This window comes from Amblyraja radiata, chromosome 10, assembly GCF_010909765.2.
Source record: "Amblyraja radiata isolate CabotCenter1 chromosome 10, sAmbRad1.1.pri, whole genome shotgun sequence".
NCBI classification, from domain to species: Eukaryota; Metazoa; Chordata; class Chondrichthyes; order Rajiformes; family Rajidae; genus Amblyraja; species Amblyraja radiata.
The window spans coordinates 50,601,999-50,628,975 of NC_045965.1; the positions used below are offsets into that span (position 1 = coordinate 50,601,999).

General features: G+C 38.0%; 1 protein-coding gene across 19 annotated transcripts in view; it reads right to left on the bottom strand.

Moving 5' to 3' along the window:
* The window catches only part of ptprf (protein tyrosine phosphatase receptor type F), a 334,322-nt gene that overhangs the window by 133,069 nt on the left and 174,276 nt on the right, over window positions 1–26,977 (bottom strand). For 11 of the 19 annotated variants that reach the window (XM_033028829.1, XM_033028831.1, XM_033028835.1 and 8 more), the window contains 4 exons: window positions 5,899–6,168; window positions 4,646–5,227; window positions 2,106–2,239; window positions 757–901 (listed from right to left, as the gene is read on the bottom strand). In XM_033028829.1, coding sequence (XP_032884720.1) covers window positions 757–901; window positions 2,106–2,239; window positions 4,646–5,227; window positions 5,899–6,168 — 1,131 coding nt within the window. Of the gene's footprint in view, window positions 1–756; window positions 902–2,105; window positions 2,240–4,645; window positions 5,228–5,898; window positions 6,169–13,278; window positions 13,291–26,977 lie in introns of all 19 variants that reach the window. The other 8 variants (XM_033028828.1, XM_033028822.1, XM_033028818.1 and 5 more) reach the window with 1 other exon arrangement.

Consider the following 26,977-nt stretch of genomic DNA (forward strand, 5'->3'; position numbering starts at 1 on the left):
TTCCTCTCCAAGTTGTGGATTTAAGGCCCATTTCAGATACATGCACACAAAATATCTACGCTTGCATTCCATCTTCTAGATGAGTTGGTAAATAAAGGCCTGGTCTGGTCCGCAGGTTAGAATTAAAAGTTGCAAAAGAGCAGTTGACCAGCAAGCAGTGTCCTCACTAATATCCGTCAATTAACACATGTGAAATAGATTATTTCGATTTTGTTACATTGGAACTTTGGGAACTCTGCTGCAATTTTAATTTGTAATATTACCTCATTGGCTATTAAGCTTTTTGGGTCAACTCAAAATCATGAAAGCCACTTTACAAGTTTATAAAAATATTTTGTAAATTCCAAAATGCACTAATCTGCACAGGAGCAGCATTTTTATGCAGCTAATTGTTCTGTAAACCAAGGGAAATTATGGTTCACTGTCTTCAGTTACACCTTAGCATCAAGACATTTAAGCTTTCGCAAAACTTGTCAATTATTTGGAAAGACAAACTCAAACTATAAGACCGAAGATAATGCACGTTAAAAATCTGTTGGGTTGGAATAAGTTCAATTTTAACAAACGTGTTTCAGAAATAATAAAATGCACATTATACTACAATGTACATTACAATAAAGGTGATACCCAGAGTAATTATTTGTGTTGAATAAACACAGCTTTACCAACTGAGCTTGTTAACCATTCTTATTCATCACATTCCCTGGACCACCATCTGCAATTTGCACAAATCAGAACAGAAATTTTAATACTTACTGGATTGCATGGTTTTTTCAAAAATTATTTGTGTGTATGCTCCTAAACCGTGCTCTGAACGTGCTGCTAAACGGAAGTAGTATGTTTTATCTGGCTTCAGTCCATCCACAGTGTATGAAGATTTAGGGTCAAAGATTACATGTTCCTGCAATGAAAATTCAGTGAGTCTTGAAAGCATTAACTGAACTATTGCTCTTATCTGTGTTCTTTGAATGCTATTCTTCACACTGCTAAGTATAATTAAGAGCAACAAGTTAAGTTACGTTGGATATTTAGTCTGATTATTGAATGAGAGGTATTTTCCTAATGCTTTTATACAACAATTTATATAATTACTGCATAGATTATATTGCATCAACTTTAAATTCCTGAATCTTGGAAAAGTGCGAAAAAAATACAAAATCGTGTGCAAATAGAAATTTGCGTTTACAACCATCTAACATTTCAAGTAATTATTTACGCAACAGTATTTAACCTGCTATTTTAGTGGCTTTATTTTGACCTGTAAATCAGTAAGATCCAAGTAAAACTTTGAAGTTCAACTGCACATCAATTAAATTTGCTTTCTCTAACATACCAGTACTATGCTTCCATGTTAGCATTTTACTTATGTGTCTTCACTTGTTAACAGGCGTATTTTAACAAAGCATTTCCAATATTCTCGCTACAATTGGTTATATCCACCAATTTATCACTTGACAACTGCACTCATTTTATTTAGAAAAGTAATGCTTGTTATTTTGTCTTTTTTCAATTCTGTGAGCTTACAGAGATTTTATTTAAATCTATATTAAATTCTTGCCCCTGTTTAATTAGCAAGTTCAGATCCTAGTCTGAGATGAAGTAGATCCATTGGGCATCAATAAATATGATACAATTTGTTTTATCATGCAAAGAGAAACCAAATTCTTCTAACTGAAACAAAATCCCCTACTCTGAGATCACGTTCGGCTCATTTACAACGATCATTATTTAATAGCTAGCTACTCATTGTTTAAGTTCATATTCGGAACAAAGCCCCATAAATTTTAAAGGAACCCGAGGGCAACCTTTTCACACGTAGAGCAGTGCTCATATGGAACAAGTCGCCAGACGGAGTGGTAGTGGCAGGTATAATTACAACATTTAAAAGATGGTTTGACAGGTATATGGAAGGAAAGACTTGGAAGGATTCTGATTAAGCGTAGACAAGAGGGATCAGTTTGATTATACAATTTGGTTGGCATGTACGAGTTGGGCTGAAGAGTCTGTTTTGTGTTGTATAGCTCTATGACTAACTTAGTGGGAGCCTCGCATATCCCTTTAATTTTCATACCACTACAGATGTACAGATGTAGACCTCATCATACCTCTTTGCCATCTGCTTCCTCAGAATACACCAGTTCGTAATTGATTATTTTTTCTTGTTGACGCACCACCCAAGAGAGCGCAATACTGGTATCAGACTCTGCTTCAGCTTGGAACTCAGCTGGCTGTGCAGGAACTACAGAGGAATGACATTAAAAGCAACATTCAACCTTTTAAAGTATATTCCCTTTTATACCAAAAATCCATCACGTATTAATTTTCTCAAATACTTTTCCTGGCAATAATTCTGTCAAAGCTGCTTTGCTTTGGCATACAGTACAGACTTCAAACAAATAGTCCTTTAGCAAAGTCTGTTCTGTATTTTATCAACTATTATTTTCAAAAAAAAGTACCCGGTGTGCAACTACTTTTGTTAGATTAGAAATGAAGGCGGAATCTCCTGGTTTTTAATCAATTAACTGGGCAGTCACTTTGGATTCTCAAGAACAAGTAAAATCCTGTCTTCAACTGCTAAGTGGCAGCCTTAGGATACCTGCAATGTGCTTTTGTACTCCTCATGGTGTTAATGGAGCAGTGCAAACCTCTAATTTTCCAGCTCTTAAGTGGACAAATCAGCTTTCTGAACCAGTGGCATGTTAATCTTGCACATGTGGTGAGTTCCAATTGAAATTAATGGGAACAAACAGCTGTCAGCACTTCAGTAACTCGACTTTCTTACAGTATTCAATTAGTTTCCATGTATTTCGTTGACATTCACGTTCAGTCTCAGTGGCAGTTTTGATAGTAGGTTAGCATGGGCTCCAGGCTTTCCAGCTATGAAAGCCATTCTTGGAGTGCAGCCGGCCACTTGCACCAGGGCTTGTGGATCAGCTGAGAGTTGACCTCCCAGCAGATGACACCAATGGTGGAAAAAATTCACCAGTTCAAGGGCAGATGACAGCAACCTATTTTCTTCTCTGACACCATACGACACAAATAATATTCTTTGTTGGGATCCCTGAAGCTACATATAAGCAGCACAAGCATGTATTACTTCTCATAATCACATTTTAATACGTTTAGTCTTGTACATCTGCACACATAAAATTGCTACAAAGTATATTTGCTGTTGCAATACCCTATGTTAATAAGCGTTTAAACAAAGTATTCCACATGAATAATTTTATGAAGTAACAGTGCTTTTTGGACCATGTTAAACTAGTGAATACCAAATAATGTTGCCTTGTCTTGGGGGGAAAAAACATACATTTCAGATCACAAAGAGGAGGCATTATAAGAGGAGCATATAATAACTGGGAATGGATTGCAAATATTTGCATCACTCTTTGGCATAGAAACTTCACAGTTAAATCTAATCATATCCTTAAGACAATAGCCAAACACAATCTTCCTGGTTGTCACTGGAGAGCAATAAGAAATGAAAATTCTGGCTTAATGCCTCCAAACACATTAGAAAGGGGCCAAATATCTGATCTGTACCATCAAGTGTAACTAAATAAATGGCAGTAATCAGAAATGAGATCACCTGGTTTGCAGGTCAGTATGTTTGCAGTTTGCAGGTTTGAGATCAGTAGTGCAAGATCAAATGTAGAATAATAGATAGGCTACTCATGTAATCACAATGTACACTGTGCAATAAAAATAAAGATTTTTCCCTATATAAATCTCATGATCCTAGCTGGGTGGCAAATGGGAAGTTACCGTATTATTTACTATTCAGCGATACCTGCTGAGAAATGTAAGTTTTAATTCACTAGTTGTGGACATCATTGGCTAGACCGGCATTTACTGGTCAATCTTAATTATTCGTGAATTGAATGGGTTGCTAAACCAATTTAGCTGAGAGCCAATCTGGAGAATCTGGAGAACAGAAGAATTTCTAATGAAATGCAATGGTGAGGTAAATGTTTGTAATGCAATCCAGCTTTTTAACTCCAGATTTATTTTATTACTTGAGTTTATGTTTTATGCCATTGTAATGTGATTCAAACTCATGTCTTGAAATCAATAATTCTGGTTCAGTAATATAACCACTATGCTATTGCAGCTTTGCAAGATCTTTGGATCTTTGGATATTGCCAAGTCAAACAATCTACTAACGCACTGTTTGTATCAAGAAGAGTGACTTGTGTGAAGGAATTGTAGATTGCTAACAGGTTTGAAAGTGCATTGAGATTGAGTCACCATCTTCTGCAGAGGAAGCAGCTTGGACACTTAATACTATGACAAGAATCTGTGCCAACAAAATATTTAATCTAATCTGATGGTGGTTGCCTCTACCGAAACAGCAAAACAAATTCATTCTGATGTTTAGTGCTGAAGCGTTGCAACAGGTGATCACATGCTCGAAACCTGCCTAAATTCACTTGGCATGAACTTAGGATCCATCAAAAATAGAAGGGATTTGTAATCAAAATGTGCTTCATGGAAATTAAATTCTATGTGACTTTAACCTGGGCAAATTCAATATCTACTAATGCTATTTAAACACTAGTCAGAGACATTAATTGTCCTCAATTTATCCAAGCTTGTAAGTCAAAATGTAAAAACAGCCACAGGTGGAAAAAATGTTGCAACTCACCTCCTTGCTGGGTTTTAACTTGTATAATATCAGACGGTGGTCCATCCCCCATTGAAGTAAATGCCAGTACCTGGATGCTGTATGTGGTGCCTGTTATTAAGCCACTGATGGTTGTTAGAAGACTATCGTCCAAGTTATGCTTGTTCCACATATTCAAAGTCAACTTGGATTCAGTTGTATAGTACACCCGATATCCCCGAATCTGCCCATTGGGCTCTTCTGGCTCATTCCACTGGATTAACATGGTACTGGCACTGAGCATACGTGCCTGAACTTTTAAAGGTGGGCTCGATGGAGCCTGTTCACCTGTCCGAGTTTCTATTATTTCACTGGGAGGCCCTCTACCAATATTATTTACTGCAATAATTTGGAATTCATATTCTGAATATGGGCTGAGGCCTCCAATGCTGTACCGTGTGGTGGCAACTCCATCTATCTCCTGAAAGGGTCCATCTGAGGATTTTGGTTTATATTGAATCACATAGAACGGTATCATTTCCATATTTCCCGATTCCCAGGTCAGTGTAACACTGGTAGCTGTTGTCTCTGTAACACTTGTCATAGTTGGTGGCTTTGGTAAAGCTAGAATGCATAAACAGTTATATTTATTAGCTACTTCAAGGTGTAACATAAACATTTAGATGAGTGAAATGAATAACAATATAACTTAAATGGATCAAGATATGACTAACTACATTTTAAAACCAATTCACTAAGGGATTAGGAAAATAATTGCCTGAAATATAAACCATAACTTAATTGTTATCAAAATTTGCTGCCTCTGAATTACCATTAAGCACAAACATAGCCCCATCAACACTTAAATTTATGCTCCCCATCAAACATCCATTTACGCAAATCCAATTTTTATTCACTCTTCATTCCCATCACCTCTTCCCATATTTTGTCACTTCCTGTACATTGGGGGCAATTTGAGGGATGAAACTAGGCTGCTGGAGCTTTAAGGCAGCAGGTCTGCTAGCTGTGTCACAAATGAAGTTTGAATTAACTAACTTTAAGAGAAATCCATTTATTGTAAACTTCTTGTATTTCTGTCGCACTACCAAATCAGTTATTTTATCAAGTAGGAATAAATGTACAACTATAGCAAACTCCCTTTTTTCGCAAAGGAAGATGAAAACCAGAAAGGAAAAGTTAAAATTACAGTTCATTTTTGCCAAATAAGAAGTACTTCTCTAATTAATGAAGACAGGCAATATGAATATATAATAGTGGTATATTTATTTATTTACCTTTAACTGTTATTTGTGCTGATGCCTCAATGACACCCAACGAAGACATGGCAACACATGTGTAGCTCCCAGATTCCTTGATATTAACTAGTTCCAGAACATTTCGTCCAACAGGCATATCATCTTCTGGTGTCAATTCTACTGCTCCAGCCACCCATTTCACAAAGGGCATGGGTGACCCCACAGCTACACAAGTGAGGTTGACGCTGCCGCCTGGCATCACTTCATGGCTAGTGGGTGGGATAGAGAACCGCGGGGGGACACGGCGCACTGAAAAGAAAGATACTTCTGGTAGTAATACAGAATACCAAGTCTGAAATATTACATGCAGTGACCACAGGCCTCATCCACCCACCACACCAAGGTTTCTTGATAAAGACTAGTTGCTTCATTGAGAAAATAAACAGCAGTCATAAAATTTAAAAAACTGTATAGCCAATGCCTAAATAATGCAAGCAACAGGCAACAATATTTGGTGTATGCTGCAAATTAAACCTGCATGAGGAACAACATATTTCTACTCCACCTGGCATATGTATTGAACAAAAGAAATATACTCTGCATTTGAATCGTAAGTAATATTTATAAATGTAATGTTTCAGAATGTAGAATTTTTATTATTTATTTAAATGTATATTTGAAATTAATTCAGGTAGTCGGGGGGGTGCACACTAGCAATCTGGAAATACCAGTGATATAGGTGATTTGCACACCATTTAAACTTTTCATTAGGGATGCATTATGCTATAGGCAGCAAAACTAACGTCAATAACTTATGAGGTGATCTGCATGAACTATGAGCCCTACAATTTCATTCTTCAAATTATCTTCACCTACAGTGTTCTCTAAATAAGCAAAACATTTATTAATTGCAGAGAACATGTAATCGCAATAAAGGATCACTTCTAAAAATCCAAAATACAGAACACCTTAGTTCTTGGGTGAATAAGGCAGATACACTTCTTCTATATTGTTCTTACAATCAAAACGTTTATGATGATCCACATACAGCAGAAACAAGAATAACTGCTGACAACCTTGTATCTATTATATTCTTTTGATAATTTAAAATATGGAAAGCTTAAAATTAAAAGATAAATCATTCCTCTTCTTAAAATAAAGGTATTTAAATGTTGTTTTTGCAGCTTCCAACAAAATATATGCTTATAGCGGTCTGGTAAATTTTACAAAAATGGCAGATTGCTCTACACCACATTTTATTTTTAACTTCTGAAACAGAATTAAATTACTAAAAGATCTGGAAAGGTCTAACCATTGTTATTACACCAAATAAATAGTTGGTAAATAATTTGAACAAATAATTTACGCAGGTTTCCCAACTTAAGTTTTTAAACTATATAAAACTAAAATTGAACAGAAGTTTGAAAATCACTTAAAATTCAATACTGCTTTTAGTATTGTCATGCACAAATCCAAAAGAAAATACAGCTGGATGAAATACGACAATTTTTTAATTAAAACATGCATTGAAATGCATCAAACTGTCTGATATGGGAATAATTTAAAAAATATCTAACATAACAGGTGAGAGGAAATTTAAATGGCGAATTGTTCAAGTTTACCTACCTAAAATTTTAAAATCAACATCCAAAAACTCTGTATCATTAAACAATGGTGTTCCATCAACCCAAAATATATTAAGATAAATCTTCTCAAAGGGTGATAACAGTACAAAGTGTAACATAATATTCTGAATTATCTTACAAATGCAAGAAATCAACCTGCTAGTTTGGTCTTGCATTTTTACTCCTAAAAAAAACTGTAGCTCAAACCATTGACCCAATATAAAAAATATCTTTGTTCAACTTAGTTTTGATTGATTTCATTTTATGGGAATGTTGTAACGCTTGCATTATAAATGGGCATAATGCCCTTACATAATAGTGCAACTGGTAAATGTCATTACAGATTTTCCTGAAGGAAAAAAAAGTCCCACAATTTTATTAGTCATTTAAGAACAGTGGGGTACAGATGGGAGTTGCTGTACTTGGCTATCAATCAGACTGCAAGTACCAGGACAAGATAACTTAATTGCTTGTCACTGTTAGACTGGGTTGGCTTGAGTTAGAGTAATATTCATCACCTGAAGTTGCCCAGCTCAGCTGGCTTCATGTAATTGAATTTCATCAAGAACTGTGTTCGTCCTACATGGCCCTCCTTGAGTTTCAGTGTAGGAGAAATAAGGAGAAGAACTGTATACCTCAATCTGCTGAAATTGTATATTTGTTGGCTAGTGATAAAAATTATAATACAAGTTGTGAAATAATCACCCAGTCCAGATCATCTTTCACTACAAGCTGCAAAGGGAGAAAAATCAAACATGACAAGACATACTCTTTAAAAGAAATGTGGTGTGCTCGCAACTACCAATTTTGCAATTTGGAATACTTATAATATACTTACTAAAAATTACAAAATTTCAAGTAACTCACCCTTCATAATACCCAAGATAATAGCTAATGTATTTATAAGAAAAACTCAAAACCAGTGGCTTCAGTACCATTAGAATGTTGTTATTTAGATATAAATTCTCCAAGAAAAATGTTCGTTGGTACACATCAACATCATTTTGCTCAAATTACAGTGCCATGACATGGATCATAAAATAGCATTTTATCTGTTTGAGACTATCATGTCTGGTTTAGATTAGCTGCAGTGTCATGAAGCTTGACTGTTCTTCTCCAGACTGGATGTTTTGCTCCTGTTACTATTTAATGTGCAAGTAGTTACAGAGAATAACCCACCATTATTCATGGAAATGGAAATGATTTCACATGATGGCGATTTATCAAACTGAACATCTCCAGACTATTAAATGCTGATCAATTCAGTCTTGTTTTACAAAAATGAAATACCACTTTTGAATAATAACTTTTGGATAAACTATTGAAAACCTGAGAATCGGGGAAGTTCATTTCCACTGCACTGAAAGCGTGCAGTGACCAATTTACAAACGCTTGCCTCATAAGCAAAAAATGCAGTGTGCTTACATTCAATCATGCATCAGGCTTAAGCAAGAAGTTTAAGAGGGAACACAAAGAGCTAATGTAATTAAATGTGGAAATAAAAAGGTTTGCACAAAATACCACACACATGAAACAAACACCATGCACTTGAGTATGTCATAGAATGTCACAGGTGCATATTTATATTATCAGATGTCAGCAATGGAACTATGGAGCTATTAAGACTATTAAGTACCAGAACTGGGATGGACATTCAAAATTATATTTCCACACAAAATGCTTCTCTACCTTCACTAGTGCAAGCAATTGCAGCTTCCATTGAACTCGTCCTTATTTTATTTACTTACAGTTGCCTGTATTTAAAAAGTTCATAACATGTAGAAGACTGGAGATACTCTGTAGAAGTGGTATATTTTGCAGAATTTGTGCTAAAGTGGTGTCAAAACTATGCATAACCCTATTTACATCGACAATGCCTACAAATTCTTATTCCATATCATTCTACTTGTGGGCCACATTTGAGTCACATTCCCAAACAGCTATGGTATACAATCTGAGACAATTATTAGAATTACCAGTAGACAAAATTGAGCAAACAAAATAAAACATAATTAATCTGCAAAGAGAATGGGAATACGATGGTTATAGTCCCTAATTTTATGTGTTCAAAGGCTCCAAGCAACCAATCTTATCTCAGATCTCTGCAAGTGTAATTTTGTATTTATTTACAAATGGGATGGAAGGATCTATTCCGTGTCTCCCACAAAATAATACCAAACCCATAAAATATTAACTACCTCAATGTACAATGTATTAGTTTCTTATAAACGCTGCTGCTAAAAATGAGACCAAGGTACAAAGGGTTTAGTCTTGATAAGTAAAACTACATCTAATTACCGAGGACATGACTTACCAAAATATGAGAAGTTATGACTTCATTTTGTTATAAATATCAGCATGAACTCATGGGCTATGCAGTGCACGATGAAAAAAGCAAAGTAAATTTGTAAATGTTAACTAGTCACCATTTGAAATGTCTGAATCTCAAAGATATAATTACTTTGGAGTTGACATTAAAGTTTAATCTAGTTTGGACAAGTTTTCTTGCTCAAAACTTTGAAAACTAACTATAATTTTGGCAAACAATAATTTAAATTGCTTTAATTTGTTTGTACACAAACATTTCCTCTCACGACTAGTATAACATTTCAGATTATACTTCTAACTACAATGGAAAACTTAACATTGCTAAGTTGTTGAAGCCTTTTCTTTCCCAATCTTTCACATCTGCACTTTCCTGTGTCCATTTAACCATGTCAACTAGTTTTAAGGTTTCAAATATTAATATCGGAACTAATAGTAAAACAGACGTCAGTTCCTGAAGAATATTCCCAAATTGCGAATGCAGCTGTGATGCTTTTGTTTGTTATATGTTACATAAAGAATGAAATGCAAGCCAAAATGTTGGGTGTTAAACCACACATCCTTCCATGCAAGAATCTATTATAGCACATACTAAACACAAACTCACCGAGAAAAAAATAAAGAAGGGGAGAAATAATATTTCCAACATGCTCTGACGTATTCACATAGCATTAGCATCAAACGTATTGATTACTCTGTTGCTTTCAAGCTGGTAGCTGATATTGCTTAAAGGCATTAAATTAGTCCCTTTTTGCTTCTAGAGACCTCAAATAACTGAATGATGCTGTCAACTAAGATATAATTTAAAAAATTGAAGTATAACTTTAACAAAAAAAAGTTTGATTTCACTTGCACTTGGAATTAGATTTAAAAGACGCTGTGGGTGGAAGCGTTTGTTCATGCGCTGTACTATTGTTCATGATGGCTTCAGAAAATGAACAACACTGATGAGACCCAGATATGAAGTCAATGTTTCTCCTTCATCTTCACACTACAGTGAAGAAAAAAATGAAATCTTCTAAAGGAAAATCTAACCAAATATCATATGCCTGAATAAATTGGAGGAAAAGGACAAACGTGAAAAAAAACTGAGTTTGGATTTTATTTGTGGCATTTTTGTGCTATTCTAAAGATGTTTTCAATGTGTATTTTCACAGCTTAAAAATTCATTATCCACAATGTTGGACAAAATGGTGAATGATGAAGAAACAGCGTTTGCTACTTTGCTCAGATATGGCTGCCATCCCCCTAAAATGGTAAATTACTATAAAATATTTTGGGGTTCTGATAGGAACATGAAAGATGCCATATAAATTCAAATCTGTTTTCATATTGCAACAAACTAAGATATTTTAAATATTTTATAGTGGTACTTGTTTACTAATCACTGTAACTCACATTAATCTGAAATATTTTGTTAGATTTTTCTTGAAAGATGGAAAAAATGTGGCTTTTTGATGGAAAGGGAAGACACAAATCCCCTATTTCCTTCGCTCCATAGATGCTGCTGCACCCGCTGAGTTCCTCCAGCAATTTTGTGTACAATCCAACAGACATGTTGTTTCTGCATCATATGGGGGTTAATTTTGGAAGAGACAAAAGATATGGAGAAAGGGTCCCTTAGATTATTGTGCAGGCAAAATGAGTGGCATTGGAATTATTCAGATATAGAAGTGGGGCCTATCAGCATCACTGGGTAATATAAAGTCATTATAGAAAAATGCCATAAGAATTGGGAGAAATGAGGCAAAGTTGGAAAGAGAAAATGTAATGGGCCTTTTCTTTTAGTTTGGATTTTCTCTGCTCGCACCTTTCAAATTTAGATAAGAGGCTAAAATGGACAAAGCAGAGTGGATTGCTAGGTCAATTAAAAGGCAGTTAAGAGTCGGGTAGAAGAATCTCCAAAAACATAATAAACCAAACTGCACTCAACTTTAAACTCTCTGAAAAAAAATCAGCCTATAGTGCCTTTCATACTTGAGTACTTTTCAGAGGTCTTCATAGTTAATCAAATAAACCTCTATTCTTATTGACTAATTCAATTTGCTGCAAGAAACATTGTTCAAATATGTCAAGACCTTTAATACATTTGGTTATGGATTTGATATTTTAAGTTCAGTTGAGCCCCAAAATTTAAACTATTAAATTAAACTCCATTATTTGACCTACAAATATCAACTGGAAAGCATGAGTAAAACCAGTTTTGAGATAGCTTAGGACTTTCTAACCAAATTCCAATGTTTTTTACACACATGTAAAATATCTGCCATTGTTTGGCCCAATAAACATATAATGATTAACACTAGTGTTAATGACTAGTCTGAAGAAGAGTCTCGACGGAAATGTCACCCATTCCTTCTCTCCAGAGATACTGCCTGTCCCGCTGACTCCCAGCATTACTCCCAGCATTTTGTGTCTATAATGTTTAACACAATTCGTAACAAATCCAAATAAAAATAAATTGATAAATCAAATTGATTTATTAAAAACATAAAATTTGGTGTAAAAGTGAAACCAAATTCAAAACCTGTTTATTGGTAAGAAACCCCAATAAATTGTCAATGAGCATCTCAGAACTCTTTTAAAAGAATGTTACAAATATTATATTTTGAGGTTGGGTTACGGCTTTGGGATACAGTTCTTACTTTATCCCCATTTCCGCCACGAGCTACCAGTAGATCATATATAAGTAAAATCCCCAATCAAGACACTATGGTAAGAGGTCACAATCTCCACAGGCTTGGCCTGATCTAAATGCATGAACATTCTTTTTCAAATTTACCAATGTATGATTATGTCTGCTGATATAATCTGTTGGTCTGTTGGTCTGAGTGCAGGTAGATGGGACTAGGGGGAAATAAGTATTCGGCACGGACTTGAAGGGCCGAGATGGCCTGTTTCCGTGCTGTAATTGTTATATGGTTATATCTACATTTAGAATTCATGTTAACTTCAACGTTCCAGAAAACTGGTGTTACTCATGCATTTAGAAAATAGATTTGTAGGTGTTTAAAGCTATTCAATTTTGTGCATTACATAAGGATATATTGAATATTTAAAAATAGAACATAATTTTAAAATGGGTGAAATAACAGCATTTGGCATGATGATCGCATGGAATTAAAAAAAACAACATTTTTAAAAGCTGAATTCAAAATTGGGCTTCTAAGATTACTGCTTCAAAATAATGCTCATGCAGCTACCAACTGTGAAAGAACCAGAGAGCAGTTAAGATTCTCCTCATGGCACAGAGCAAAGCCAGTGATTGAGAACAGAAACCAACATTAACATGCAGCACGCTGACACTTCCATAAGGTTTTAAAAACACTTAAGCAGAAAGTCATTAGACTCCAACAGGTAGGGCTAGGCCGTGACTGGCAAGGAGCCAGAAACCCCAGCTCTCCTTTGTCTCACTATAGGACAATCCGTTTGGCGTGGCGTAGATGGATAAGAAGTGAAAGAGACCAACCTTCTCGCTGATCTGAGAGATGAAGGGTTTGATGGTAGAGTGCAATGAGGATGAGGAGGGAATAAAAAGACAAGGAAAAACACAGAGAGTAAAAACAGGCCAGGCTTCATCAATCCTCTCAGCACTGAAAAAACAAGACAAGACAATAGCATGGTGGTTTTTCTGCTACACGCACACACATATACATACGCGCACACAGACACACGCGCACGCACTTACACACAAAAAAGCACAAAATTATTTGTCCTGTTATATTGACACCATATGTCACATACCTAAAAAATTACCCACTTCTGTACATTGGGAAATTAACTTTTCCATTACTGCACACTTGTCGGAAGGAAAAAGTTATGAATTAATTAACATATCACATAAATTCATTGATTCTGGGCTGGAAAGTACCATGTAGACCTGAACAGTTTAAATAAAAATAATGAGGCAATCATTTCAGCAGATAGGATTTATGTAGAGTACAAATCAGACCAGCACATATACATAACCTTCAAACATAATATTACTCCTCCTTGTTATCAGAAGTTATAAAAACATAGATCTTAAATAAATGTAACTCTTTGTCAATAAGGTCATAAGTGATAGGAGTAGAATTAGGCCCATCATGTCAACTCCACCATTCAATCATGGCTGATCTATCTCTCCCTCCAAACCCCATTCTCCTGCCTTCTTCCCAATAAACCAGCACCAAATATTACAGGCATTTATCATGATTGGAATTCCACTGTGGTAATTGTGCTTGGAATATGCTCGTTTTGGCATTCTGACATTGCAATTTTCCGTATATGTTCTGTTTTGCACTCTGCTTCACTTCCCAGCCCTTCACATATGAGTAATACTTATAAAGGAAAAGAAAGGAATAAGATAGTGTTGTCAGTGTGCTCAGCACATTGTCTTTGTATTCTGATCAAACAATATGGAATAGAAATATTGTTAACCGCAGACAAATTAGTGACAACACACACACAGATACAAGCACATACACACGCACACACACAGTTGTAATATCCTTTTTCTCGGAACGGGGTTACCGTATTTGTTCCAGTCACTTGATGGCTATTTTAAAACTCTGAAAGTTCAAAGAGAAAGGGTTATGACACGTCTGAGAGCTTGAGATTATTAAGAAAATTGAATTAATTTGCTGTACAGCAAATACTTCAGCATTCCTTCTTTTAAGACATGGTTTTAACAAAGAGGGTGAAATAGTCCAGTATCACGAGTTCTAATATTTTAAGCATTAAGGCAATGATCAAAATTGCTTTCATTTGCATGTTCCCTAACCAAAAGGTTCAAGTTTCAAAAGTAAGTTGTGACTGCTGCCCCTTTCACCTTATAGAATGTTGTTGAATGTTAATCTTCAGCTCTCCTGTCATTTGTGGTATTCCTTAATATTATCAACGATTAATTAAGACAAAGATCCAACATCTTATAGATCTTGACTTATTCTTCAAAATGTATTATATTCTGTTGATCTATTAGGTGTATTAAGCCAGTTTGATGTAATTCCCGGGTATAATGTGAATCAGAAATGTATTAAATAGGAAGCTAAATTGTCCACATGGCTGAGCTACTCGGTATATAGCCTTTTACCTTAAGACACACAGTGTACTTCTGAGTCATTTTATAAATATAAGGGTTTCTGCTTTACTACCGTTTCAGCCATGTGTCAATACACACTAACCCTCAACTGGTTCACAATACTTTCAACTTCTGTTAATCATGTTAAATACATGCACCTGGTTATTGACCTATCAAGGGGAATGAACTCTACATATCCACTCTATCTAGGCAAACTCAGTTTTCACTGCAATAAAGAGAATCTAGGCAATATTTCATTATTGTTCAATTTCACTAGCGCTACCAAAATCCATTTCTCTCTTCCCTTCCATGCACACTCTTCCTACATTGAGGCAATCAGAGAACTCTAACTGTAGCCCAATTTGTATATCACATTATTCTATGTACTTATTTTCAATAACTAAATGAGTTAATAAAACATGATTTATGCTGTTTTATCCCTTGCGGTGGGCGGCGCGACTTTCGTCAGCAGCGGCCTATGCAGTCCGTCTGCGTTTTTATTATTTTATGTCTTATGTTTTTATGTAGTTTTTGTTATTTTTGTTGGGGTATGTGTGTGGGGGGGGGGGGGGGGGGGGGGGGGGGTGGTGTGGGGGTACCTTTTAAATCTCTCCCTGCACGGGAGACCCGACCTTTTCTTTGTCGGGTCTCCGTTGTCGTTGGGGCTGCAACGAGGAGCGGCCTCCAACAGGAAGACCGGGGGCTGTGGTGCCGACTACTCACCTCACCGTCGCGGAGCTGGCCGAGTCCAGAGCGGGTGGAGCTGTGGTGGACGCTGCTACGACCCGACCCCCGGAGCTTCGGAGGCTGCAACTGCGGGTTTGGCGGGCGGCACCGGGAGCCCGCGGGTTCCTGGAGGGAGACCGCTTTTCAGGGCTTCCGCAACGGCGACTTCTCCCGCCAGAGTTGCGGGGTTGAAGAGCACCTGAGCGGGGCTTTACAGCACCGCCCCGACCGGCTTGGAATGGCTGCGGGACTGCGAGAGCGCGCCGGGGGCTCTAACATCAAGACCCGGTGTGTGGCCTTGCATCACCCGGCGTGGCTTTAATGGCTGCGGGACAATTCGCCATCGCCCGCCGGGGGGCTTTGACTTTGACTCTGACATCGGGGGGGAGAGTGCAGTGGAGAGAGAAGTTTTTTTGCCTTCCATCACAGCAATGTGATGGATGTTTATGTAAATTATGTTGTGTCTTGGGTCTATTTGTTGTAATGTATGGCTGCAGAAACGACATTTCGTTTGGACCTCAAGGGGTCCAAATGACAATAAATTGAATTGTATTGTATTGTATTGTATTTAACTGCATCAACTACTTCTCCTGTTGCTTTCAGGAATCAGTGGATATGATCTCCAAGGGGTTCTATGTATTTCTTCACTTCAATTACAATTTATTACTTTATTTGTCCTTCCCATATACATCACCTTACACTTTTCTAGACAGAATTTTACTTACTGTCATCTTGCCCACTTCACCAACACACTCACATGGAATCTAAAGCTTTCTTCTTTACTTAGTTTAGATCAGAGGAACACAAGCAAATACTGTGATGAATGGTAGAAAGGATTACCTAAAAAGTAAGATCTCAGCAATATGGGCAGAGTAGTGAGAGAAGGTTGACTAGCAGATATCTTTAGTTGGGAAAAGGTTAACTGGTCAGACTCCAGAACAAGTGCCAGTTCATAGGATCATAGGATCATAGGAAAATTGATTTTGTGGATGCTTGTGAGTATGTAGGACTCAGTCCATAGTATAAAGAAGCGCAGAAATAATCTGAAAATCTCATTATGTTAACTGTTATATTATGGTTACTGTGATCTCTCAATCTCAAGTAAAGATATTTCCCAAGAGCATAATGAATTCTGGTATTTTGTTATTTATCAAAATGTCTGGTCAGGACATCGACACAATTGATAATTATTCATTTTTGAGCAGAGAATCATACCAGTCCTACAGATTTGATGAGAAATTAGGAACAAGAAAGGGCTATAATGAGCAGGGTTAATTTACCTTTGGATGAGCAGGTAATGATGTGTTTTGCTAGTCGATTACCTCTGAAGGAGGTAGGCAAAAATGCTGGAGAAACTCAGCGGGTGAGGCAGCATCTATGGAGCGAAGGAATAGGTGACGTTTCGGGTCGAGACCCTTCTTCAGACCCGAAACGTGACCTATCCCTTCGCTCCATAGATGCTGCCTCGCCCGCTGTGTTTCTCCAGCATTTTTGTCTACCTTCGATTTTTCCAGCATCTGCAGTTCGTTCTTAAACATCTCTGAAGGTGGAATGAGTTCATGGTGCTCAAAATGAAGATTACCTAATATGCATGGTAGAGTGGTGATTGTGGGTATACATATTTAAATTTGAACAAACGTTTTTCAGTGTCAAAGGCAGAAACATGGGATGAAGAGAAAGAGAAAAAGGTACAGCTACGAGAATAGGTAGCCGAGCTAGTGAAAATAAGATTGTTTAGGAGGTAGCGAAGGTAAAGGGTTGGATTAGGACACAATTTTAGGAAAGACAGGAAATGCATGAGGATGGCAGGAAAAAGAGAGTCAGCAAGAAACAATATTGTTGACACACTGATCACGAAACAGGTAAATAGGAGGGAAGCGATTAGAGGATCAGGGCAATGATTGCTGAACAAATAGTCGGTGATTCAATGATTGCTATTGGATACAGCAGAGAAGAATGAAGTGGAAAGGAGCAATCAGGCAGATCAATTAGAATACAGGTTCCAAATGAGGATCTGCAGGCTGAACTGAAAGTACAGAGGGGCATAGAGTGTGCGTAAACGTGTTTAGTATTACAACTGCGCATGCCCAGGTCATGGGTCATTCGGGATATACATTCTCGCCAGCTGAGCTACTGTGTGTATACGACGGACCTGCGTATTCATCTCAATGATATTTAAAAATAAATGTATCCGTCAAGTATGTCAGCACTAGGCCACAACGTACTGCACGCTGCACAAATCCACAATTGTTTCTATTTAAATTATTGACTCAATACAGCACCAGCCTTGAAAACTCAAGAATGCCTGGTACGAACCTGTCAATCATGCATTAGCCTGAGTCACAGCCATTCAAATTCGATACTCATTTACACGAATTACAAGTTGTGGGGTCAACCAATTTGAGACAGACCTTATATTCCTATCTAAACAACCTTCCTGGATTGAAGGAAACGAGGAGAATGTGCTGTGTGGGGGTAGCTTGGAAAGCTCAGATTGGATTCGAACAGGCTGGTTAAACTTTCGAGGTGGGTTGGCTTAAATAAAGCTGCTGTTGCTTTAACCTCTGGGGTTGGTTCCAGTCTGTCAGGGCACACAGTTGGGAGCTGGGTCCAGGTGACCGGGAGGTGATAATTATGAGAATTTGCAGCCATTGAAACCGCAGGCAAACTAGAGGATTCACTCAGGAGTGGGTCGCAGCTCCCCAGCTGACGGGAGTGGTTCTCGCTCTCTTTGAAGGAGGCACTGCCAGCCCCAGGGAGTAGGCAAACGCGGAGCCAACCCGTAATATGAGTGGAAGCGTTTTCTCAGTCAGACTTTGTCGACAGTTTGGGTGGGGGATCTGGGAGAGAGAGAGCTGGCGATGCCACACAGACGGAACAGTTTAATAACGACCCATTAAAATCGGCCTATCGGCCACTCGGCAAACTGATCTGATCTGACAGACCTCTCGCTAGCTCGCTGCGTGCCTGAGCCTAACGCAGAACCTCCAAAAAACCTTTGGGCTTCGGGTAACACCTGCACAAAGAGCCTCTGCTAACAAGGGCTGGTGAACTGTGCTGGTCAACGTGCACTGGGCGAGATGGCTGGGGGAAACACACCGCAACCACCGCAAACTTGAAACAGCACAGACCCTCCACTCAATCTATCCAATACTAAAGGGCAGGCATTTCCCAGTTAAATGTCTTATATCAGATTGGCGGCTCCTTCACAGGGCCAACCCTATATTCAGTTTTCCTCGGAGATGAATCATTGCCTTAATGGTACATTCACACCGCCTGTAGGTAAAGCATCAGCCCACATCACACTGATACAGTCGCTGCCTGCCTCAGATTAAATATAATTTTACACATAAATTATGAATAAAGATAAGAAAATGAATTAACTTTTTGAATATCTCATAATTGCAGATTAATGAACTGAACTAGAACTGGGACTGTGTAAGTAGTGTGTGAACAGCAGAACAAGAAAGGAAGCTATTGAGTTGACAGAATTCTAGATTTTGTCCTTGGTAGAATATTTAACAATTCATACACAGTTTATACAGCGCTGCGTTCACTTATTTTTAAATCCTGAATGACCTTCGACAAATCCCATGATTCCTTGCGTTTATCGAGATACCGAACTTGCTTATGGGGGGACAGTCATTTAGAATATAGCCAGCTAATACATGGGTCTGAACATGCACCTCCTGGGGCCCTACCCTTGTTATCTATGCGGTTGACACAGTATCATCATCTGCCTGAGGAAATTCACAGTTGTTAAGATTGTGAGTTTGTATTATACAGTGGTCAACATGAACACTGTGGGCCAAAGGGCCTATTTCCATTCTGTATGCCTCTTTCATTGTAAATCTATGTAGGTGGTAATAAACCACTTCTAGTGTTAGCATCTATGGGACCAAGGAATAGGTGACATTTCGGGTCAAGACCCTCCTTCAGACTTCTAGTGTTAATTCAGAGGAGTAATTAAAAGTTAATACTAATCAATCATGACTGAAATTGTAAATCACATGTCTTTTCATAACCTAATTATAAAATTGCCAAATTTACTTGATCTGAAGAAGGGTTTCGGCCCGACACGTTGTCTATTTCCTTCACTCCATAGATGCTGCCACACCCGCTGAGTTTCTCCAGCATTTTTGTCTACCTTTACTTAATGGAAACCAATGTTCCTTTTAGTTGCCATGTCAAAACATTCAAATCAAAGATATCTGTAAATTTGGTCAACTAGTTGGCAGAGGGGCTTTTGCTTTTTTTTAAACAAGATGAATTACCTCAACAAAAGATCTCTATTACCTGGAATCTTATTTTCTCTTACTACACAATATTATAAGATGGCAACATAAGCATCAAGGAAAAACGACATTAACTATCCAATATTTAGTGTTGGCCCAGATGGCCAATTTAAGACGTAGTTACTAACATTCATACACATGGGAACAAATCCTTTGGCTTACAGAGTCCACACTGACCACTCTTACACAAATCCAAATTATTTTTCTACAGATTATACCACACACCTACACACAAAGCGCAATTTACAGTGGCCAATTCACCTAACAACCTGTATGTCTTTGAGATTCTGGAGGAAACTGGACCCACAGAGGACACCCACACATTCACAGCCAACACCGGAGGTGAGGATTGAATGCAGGTTAGTGCAGCTTTACCTGCTGCACCATTATGCTGCCCAGAAATTAAAATACCCCATGTATAATGAAAATAAGCTCGAATTATTCTTGGTGATATTTTGCAAAAAACATCAAAATGTGAGGATGAGGCCAAAATCAAAAAAAGCACCAGAGGGCCACATTGCTGGATAAATTAATTGTTCAGCTAGTTGGATATCAATGTGATTAGTCAACCTGTCATTTGATCACATTAATATGCTGCTAATTTAGAGATCGCACAGGATCGCTGAACAACATTTGACAACACTGATCAAGTGTAGTTTTGTTTATTTTTTTAAAAACATGGTGGTGATAACACACAATTAGCACAATATTATTTTTTTCTTCGAGGAAGGAGTTAAGTGGAATTACGGCGATCGGGAAAAGGCAAGATCATAAAATGAGTTAAAAACATGAATTAGAATAAGAAGTTGATGCTAAAACAGTTGATCAAGCTCAGGTAGACACATAATGCTGGAGTAACTCAGCAGGTCAGGCAGCATCTCTGGAGAGAAGGAATGGGTGATATTTTGGGTCAAGACCCTTCTTCAGACCGATGTCAGGGGAGTGGGCGGGACAGAGATAGAATATCGTCGGAGACAGTAAGCTACCCAAGCCAAATATGAAGTGCTGTTCCTCCAATTTGCGACAGAAAGATCAGATTGGAAATGGGAGGGGGAGTTAAAGTGCTGAGCAACCGGAGTTCAGGAGTGGCTGATAAGCTTGATTTGTTGCATAATATCAAAAATTGAGTGTGCAAGACCAGGGTGAAGAGAAATGCAATAGTCATATTTGGAAAGTGACAATAAGTATGGAGAAGCGCATCATGATGGTCTTTGTGAAGAGAAAGATCAGTTTCCAAGGTTTTAACTCAAGATAGTGATATAAACATTACAGTTGTGATCTGATAATCAGATAAATCATTCATCTTGCTGATGTTGAACATGAGTACAATGGGGAGGTTTATCAAAGGTGCAGAGAGTGTGTTACCAGAGCACACGAGGAAAATCTTAAGTGACTATTAGTAAGTTGTATTTGTTAGGCAAAAAGGAGTGGCCGAGAGTAGGTACTTGGGAGACTCCAAAGTTAGCAGGATGCAAACAAGATGAGATGGCAGTAGTGAAGTTCTTCTGATTGTAATTGGATTGCTTAAAATGAAATCATGCAAAGATAATTCCTCTAAGAAGAGAGCATATTGCTGGTCATCCATATCAATGGCTATAATCAGCAGAACAAGAAAATCCACCTGAGCCGCAACAGTTTGTGCTTATTGTTAGGGTTCTCTTGCTCTTGGTGTGGAGAACGTCTAGTATGAAAACCTGATTTGGCAGAGTTAATCCTGCGGCTGCAAAAAAAGCAGATGGTGGCTGCTTTAGAAGGCAACAAGACATTCAATGCTGTATAAAAGGCAGAATGAGGATTAAAAAGTTTAATGGAGTAGATAACGACTGTGATTAGGGAGGACAGAATCTGAGGAAAACAAAACTGTTTATAGAAACATAGAAATTAGGTGCAGGAGTAGGCCATTCGGCCCTTCGAGCCTGCACCGCCATTCAATATGATCATGGCTGATCATCCAACTCAGTATCCCGTACCTGCCTTCTCTCCATACCCTCTGATCCCCTTAGCCACAAGGGCCACATCTAACTCCCTCTTAAATATAGCCAATGAACTGGCCTCGACTACCCTCTGTGGTAGAGAGTTCCAGAGATTCACCACTCTCTGTGTGAAAAAAGTTCTTCTCATCTCGGTTTTAAAGGATTTCCCCCTTATCCTTAAGCTGTGACCCCTTGTCCTGGACTTCCCCAACATCGGGAGCAATCTTCCTGCATCTAGCCTGTCCAACCCCTTAAGAATTTTGTAAGTTTCTATAAGATCCCCTCTCAATCTCCTAAATTCTAGAGAGTATAAACCAAGTCTATCCAGTCTTTCTTCATAAGACAGTCCTGACATCCCAGGAATCAGTCTGGTGAACCTTCTCTGCACTCCCTCTATGGCAATAATGTCCTTCCTCAGATTTGGAGACCAAAACTGTACGCAATACTCCAGGTGTGGTCTCACCAAGACCCTGTACAACTGCAGTAGAACCTCCCTGCTCCTATACTCAAATCCTTTTGCTATGAAAGCTAACATACCTTTCGCTTTCTTCACTGCCTGCTGCACCTGCATGCCTACTTTCAATGACTGGTGTACCATGACACCCAGGTCTCGCTGCATCTCCCCTTTTCCTAATCGGCCACCATTTAGATAATAGTCTGCTTTCCTGTTTTTGCCACCAAAATGGATAACCTCACATTTATCCACATTATACTGCATCAGCCAAACATTTGCCCATTCACCCAGCCTATCCAAGTCACCTTGCAGTCTCCTAGCATCCTCCTCACAGCTAACCCTGCCACCCAGCTTAGTGTCATCCGCAAACTTGGAGATATTGCCTTCAATTCCCTCATCCAGATCATTAATATATATTGTAAATAGCTGGGGTCCCAGCACTGAGCCTTGCGGTACCCCACTAGTCACTGCCTGCCATTGTGAAAAGGACCCGTTTACTCCTACTCTTTGCTTCCTGTTTGCCAGCCAGTTCTCTATCCACATCAATACTGAACCCCCAATGCCGTGTGCTTTAAGTTTGTATACTAATCTCTTATGTGGGACCTTGTCGAAAGCCTTCTGGAAGTCCAGATACACATCCACTGGTTCTCCCCTATCCACGCTACTAGTTACATCCTCGAAGAATTCTATAAGATTCGTCAGACATGATTTACCTTTTGTAAATCCATGCTGACTTTGTCCAATGATTTCACCACTTTCCAAATGTGCTGCTATCCCATCTTTAATAACTGACTCTAGCAGTTTCCCCACTACCGATGTTAGACTAACTGGTCTGTAATTCCCCGTTTTCTCTCTCCCTCCCTTCTTAAAAAGTGGGGTTACGTTTGCTACCCGCCAATCCTCAGGAACTACTCCAGAATCTAAAGAGTTTTGAAAGAATATTACTAATGCATCCACTATTTCTGGAGCTACTTCCTTAAGTACTCTGGGATGCAGCCTATCTGGCCCTGGGGATTTATCGGCCTTTAATCCATTCAATATACCCAACACCACTTCCCGGCTAACCTGGATTTCACTCAATTCCTCCAACTCCTTTGACCCACGGTCCCCTGCTATTTCCGGCAGATTATTTATGTCTTCCTTAGTGAAGACGGAACCAAAGTAGTTATTCAATTGGTCCGCCATATCCTTGTTCCCCATGATCAACTCACCTGTTTCTGACTGCAAGGGACCTACATTTGTTTTAACTAATCTCTTTCTTTTCACATATCTTATATATATCACATATATAATTTCAACTATCACACAACCAGCATGCAGAGGACTGGCATTTGCTTTATTGGGATTGGTGAAAAAAAGGGGCAATGTACCCCGTGGATTAGACAAGCTTCAAGATGACAGGAAAGGAGATGAGAGAGAAAAGAAAAAGTTGCGGTTCAGTACTTTGTGGGTTTGATAATTAAAAAAACAGTAAAGAAAGCTACTGGCTGATCTAAATCAAAGCGACAAGGCCTAGATGCTACTGTTATCTGTTGCTAGTCTGGTTAAAATTGATACAAACAGCGATTGAAAAGGATAACCCCTGGCACCTGTACTAATCAGGAATCTATTTATCTCTGCCTTAAAAATATCAATTGACTTGGCCTCCACAGCCTTCTGGGGGAATTAATTCCACAGATTCAGCACCTTCTGACTAAAGAAATTCCTCCGCATCTCCTTCCTAAAAGGAACGTCCTTTCATCCTGAGGCTATAAACTTTGGCCCTAGACTCTCCCACTAGTGGAATCATCCCTCCACATTTATGGTTGAGTGCCATGGAGTTGGTTTTGAATCCAGTTGACACATTCGACTAACCTTTTCCAAAGTTCAGCTATCCTTTGAAGTTGTTACAGAGATTTTTCTTTAATCTTTAATCTCATCTTTTCATTTTGTCTGCTGTATCTTCTTCCTATTTTCTTCCACTTTGCAAAACATGATAGAGACCAAGAAAAACTGATGGTCTAAATTTCGAATTGGTGGTCTAAGAATTCAATTAAATAATTGAAGGTAAACATGCTTCCTGGGCTTGGCAGAGTTCAGGAAAATTATGAAAATACAGAAAATGCCAAATCTTAGTGATGTTGGTCCAAAAAGGCAATGTTTGTGAAGGAAGAAGAGATAACTTTTCAGATTGATGGCCTTTCAGTTGATTGCTTCAGGAGAACTGTCCCATTAGTAGACATGGTACAGGAAGAATATGATATAAAAAGTCCAAGATTTAAAATTACATGTGAAAAGAGTTAACTTGCAGTACTCACAAACCAGCATGTGGATTTAGAGGATTTGTAAAGAAATATAATTCACTTTATGACCAACTTTTCTAATCCACAATTTGACAGTAACATTTCAAATTTCTGGTTGATTTTTATGACCTCAAAGTGAGCAGGTTTTAATTGACAGAGGATTATAAACTATCTCTAGCAAATGTCAACTTGCTTTCTTTCACTCTTTCATAAAGTTCAGAATTCACATCTGTACAAAGCCTGAGGGAACAGCAATGTTCTTAATATTCTTACTGAAAGTTGAAAGCCTCTAGCCACAATAAATATGTATCAAAAACACTGCTGCTGGAATCTGAAAAAGAAATCCCGACCAACTCTGGAAGTGTTGATCTGGGAGGAAGATGACATGTTGGAAATGGACCAAGTTTTAAATTGTTAAGAATGGGGAGGAGGAAGGAGGTGAATGAGATCTGAATCCCAGAAGAGACGGGAAAAAAAGTATGATTGCTGGAGAAACAAAACGGGTGTAGCTGACTATCCGAAATTGTTGAGCCGTCAGGGATGTTATCTGCTAAGTTATAAGATGAGAAGTTGTTACCAGCAGACACATTAGTCCCTCTCTTCCTTTTTCACGATCCAAAGGGAACCATTTCCTTTGGTTTAGTTTACTTTAGAGATACAGCGCCGAAACAGGTCCTTCGGCCCACCAAGTCCATGCCGACCAGTGATTTGAAAATTATAATGTATAGCGACATCTATTTTTTCCAGCTATGATGAAAGGTTATCAACTTGAAACACTGACTTTCTGTTTTCATTTTGCAAATTGAGATTTAGACATCATGCTTCAGAAGAGAGCTTGAGAGGATTTATCTAGTGCATGTACAGAGAATGAACCAATAAGGAAATGCCATGAGAGCTAACTGCAGGATAAGTACTAAAATCAAGGAAACTTTCTGCCCACTGACAACTGCTGACAGAAGAATAATGGCTTCCTGGGCACATCCACTTCTAGCTTGCATGGGATTTTCACATTTGACATTAGCACTTGTTAATTCTCAAGGCTTAGTGTCAGTCTTAACTGACAAGAGGCACTGCTGACTGAGTCAGAAGGCTGTTGAACCATTTCACGACATAACAAGGCTGACACTTTATGACCATATTTTTGGATATTAATGTCGTGGATCTGCTGGTAATGTGCACTATTCTATCCGCTATATGTAGTAAATCAAGGATGTTGTTTAGTGCTTTGGCGCACATCTTCCTTCAACCAATATAATTAAAATGTATCTGATATTATTTATGGGGCAATGTACACAAATAGGCTACTTTTCTATATAAATTATAATATAGTATATAAAGCAACATCTATTGGTTTAAATTTTCCACTGGCTCATCCAAGAAACCATTTCTACTGTTACCTAAAAAACTTGTTAAATACCATGTGAAATGAACAGCACATCTAAAGTGATATCATAAGTGAGACAAGGAACTGACAATCAGTCTGAAGAAGGGTCTCGACCCGAAACGTCACCCATTGCTTCTCTTCAGAGATGCTGCCTGTCCCACTGAGTTTCTCCAGCATTTTGTGTCTATCTTCGGTTTAAACCAGCATCTGTAGTTCCTTCCTACACAACTGACAATTATTAATTGTCGCCATATATATAATGCCATGATATTAACATCGCGCAACCAAAATTTGTATTCTTATTTTAAAGCATCATCTGCTGGTCTATTAGACTGCGCATCTTGCACCTACCCAAAGCAAAAACAAAACATGTACAGATGAACTAACAATCTGCATTCTGTCCACTGCTGACTTGCAAGCAAGGCTGTAAGGGGACCAAAATCAAGACCAATTTTATCCCTGTTGTATTACCTCTCATTTTTGACTGTGCACAGAATTGGTGTGTTAAAATCTAGTGTGAATGATAAAGGAAATGGGATGACATTTATCTAATGAGAAATTTATAACGTTCTAAATGGATCTAAAAGAATAAATAACATAACTAGTAATGTTCAATAGGAAAGCTCACTTACAAAGATCACATAATAAATAAATATCTAACAAAAGCACTCACTTTGAAGGTATTAAAGGAATTAAATTGAATAATTCCATTATTTACTGTACCAACAAAAGTTCGGAGACCTCTATAAGATGGTACCTTAAAAATTGTCCATTCAGATCTACCTTTGATAAAATAGAATCTCAGGAGCGAAAAAAACCTCAAAGACAAAAAACCCAAAGTGGAAACAAGGCATCCCTAATTTAGGTATATAATATTGTGATTGCTTAGAACAGAAAAAGCAATCCGTTATGCTAACTTTTTGTAGACATGTTCTTGGAATAACACAAATGATTTCAAAAGGTTGGAATTCTCACCTACAAAAAACACAATATTG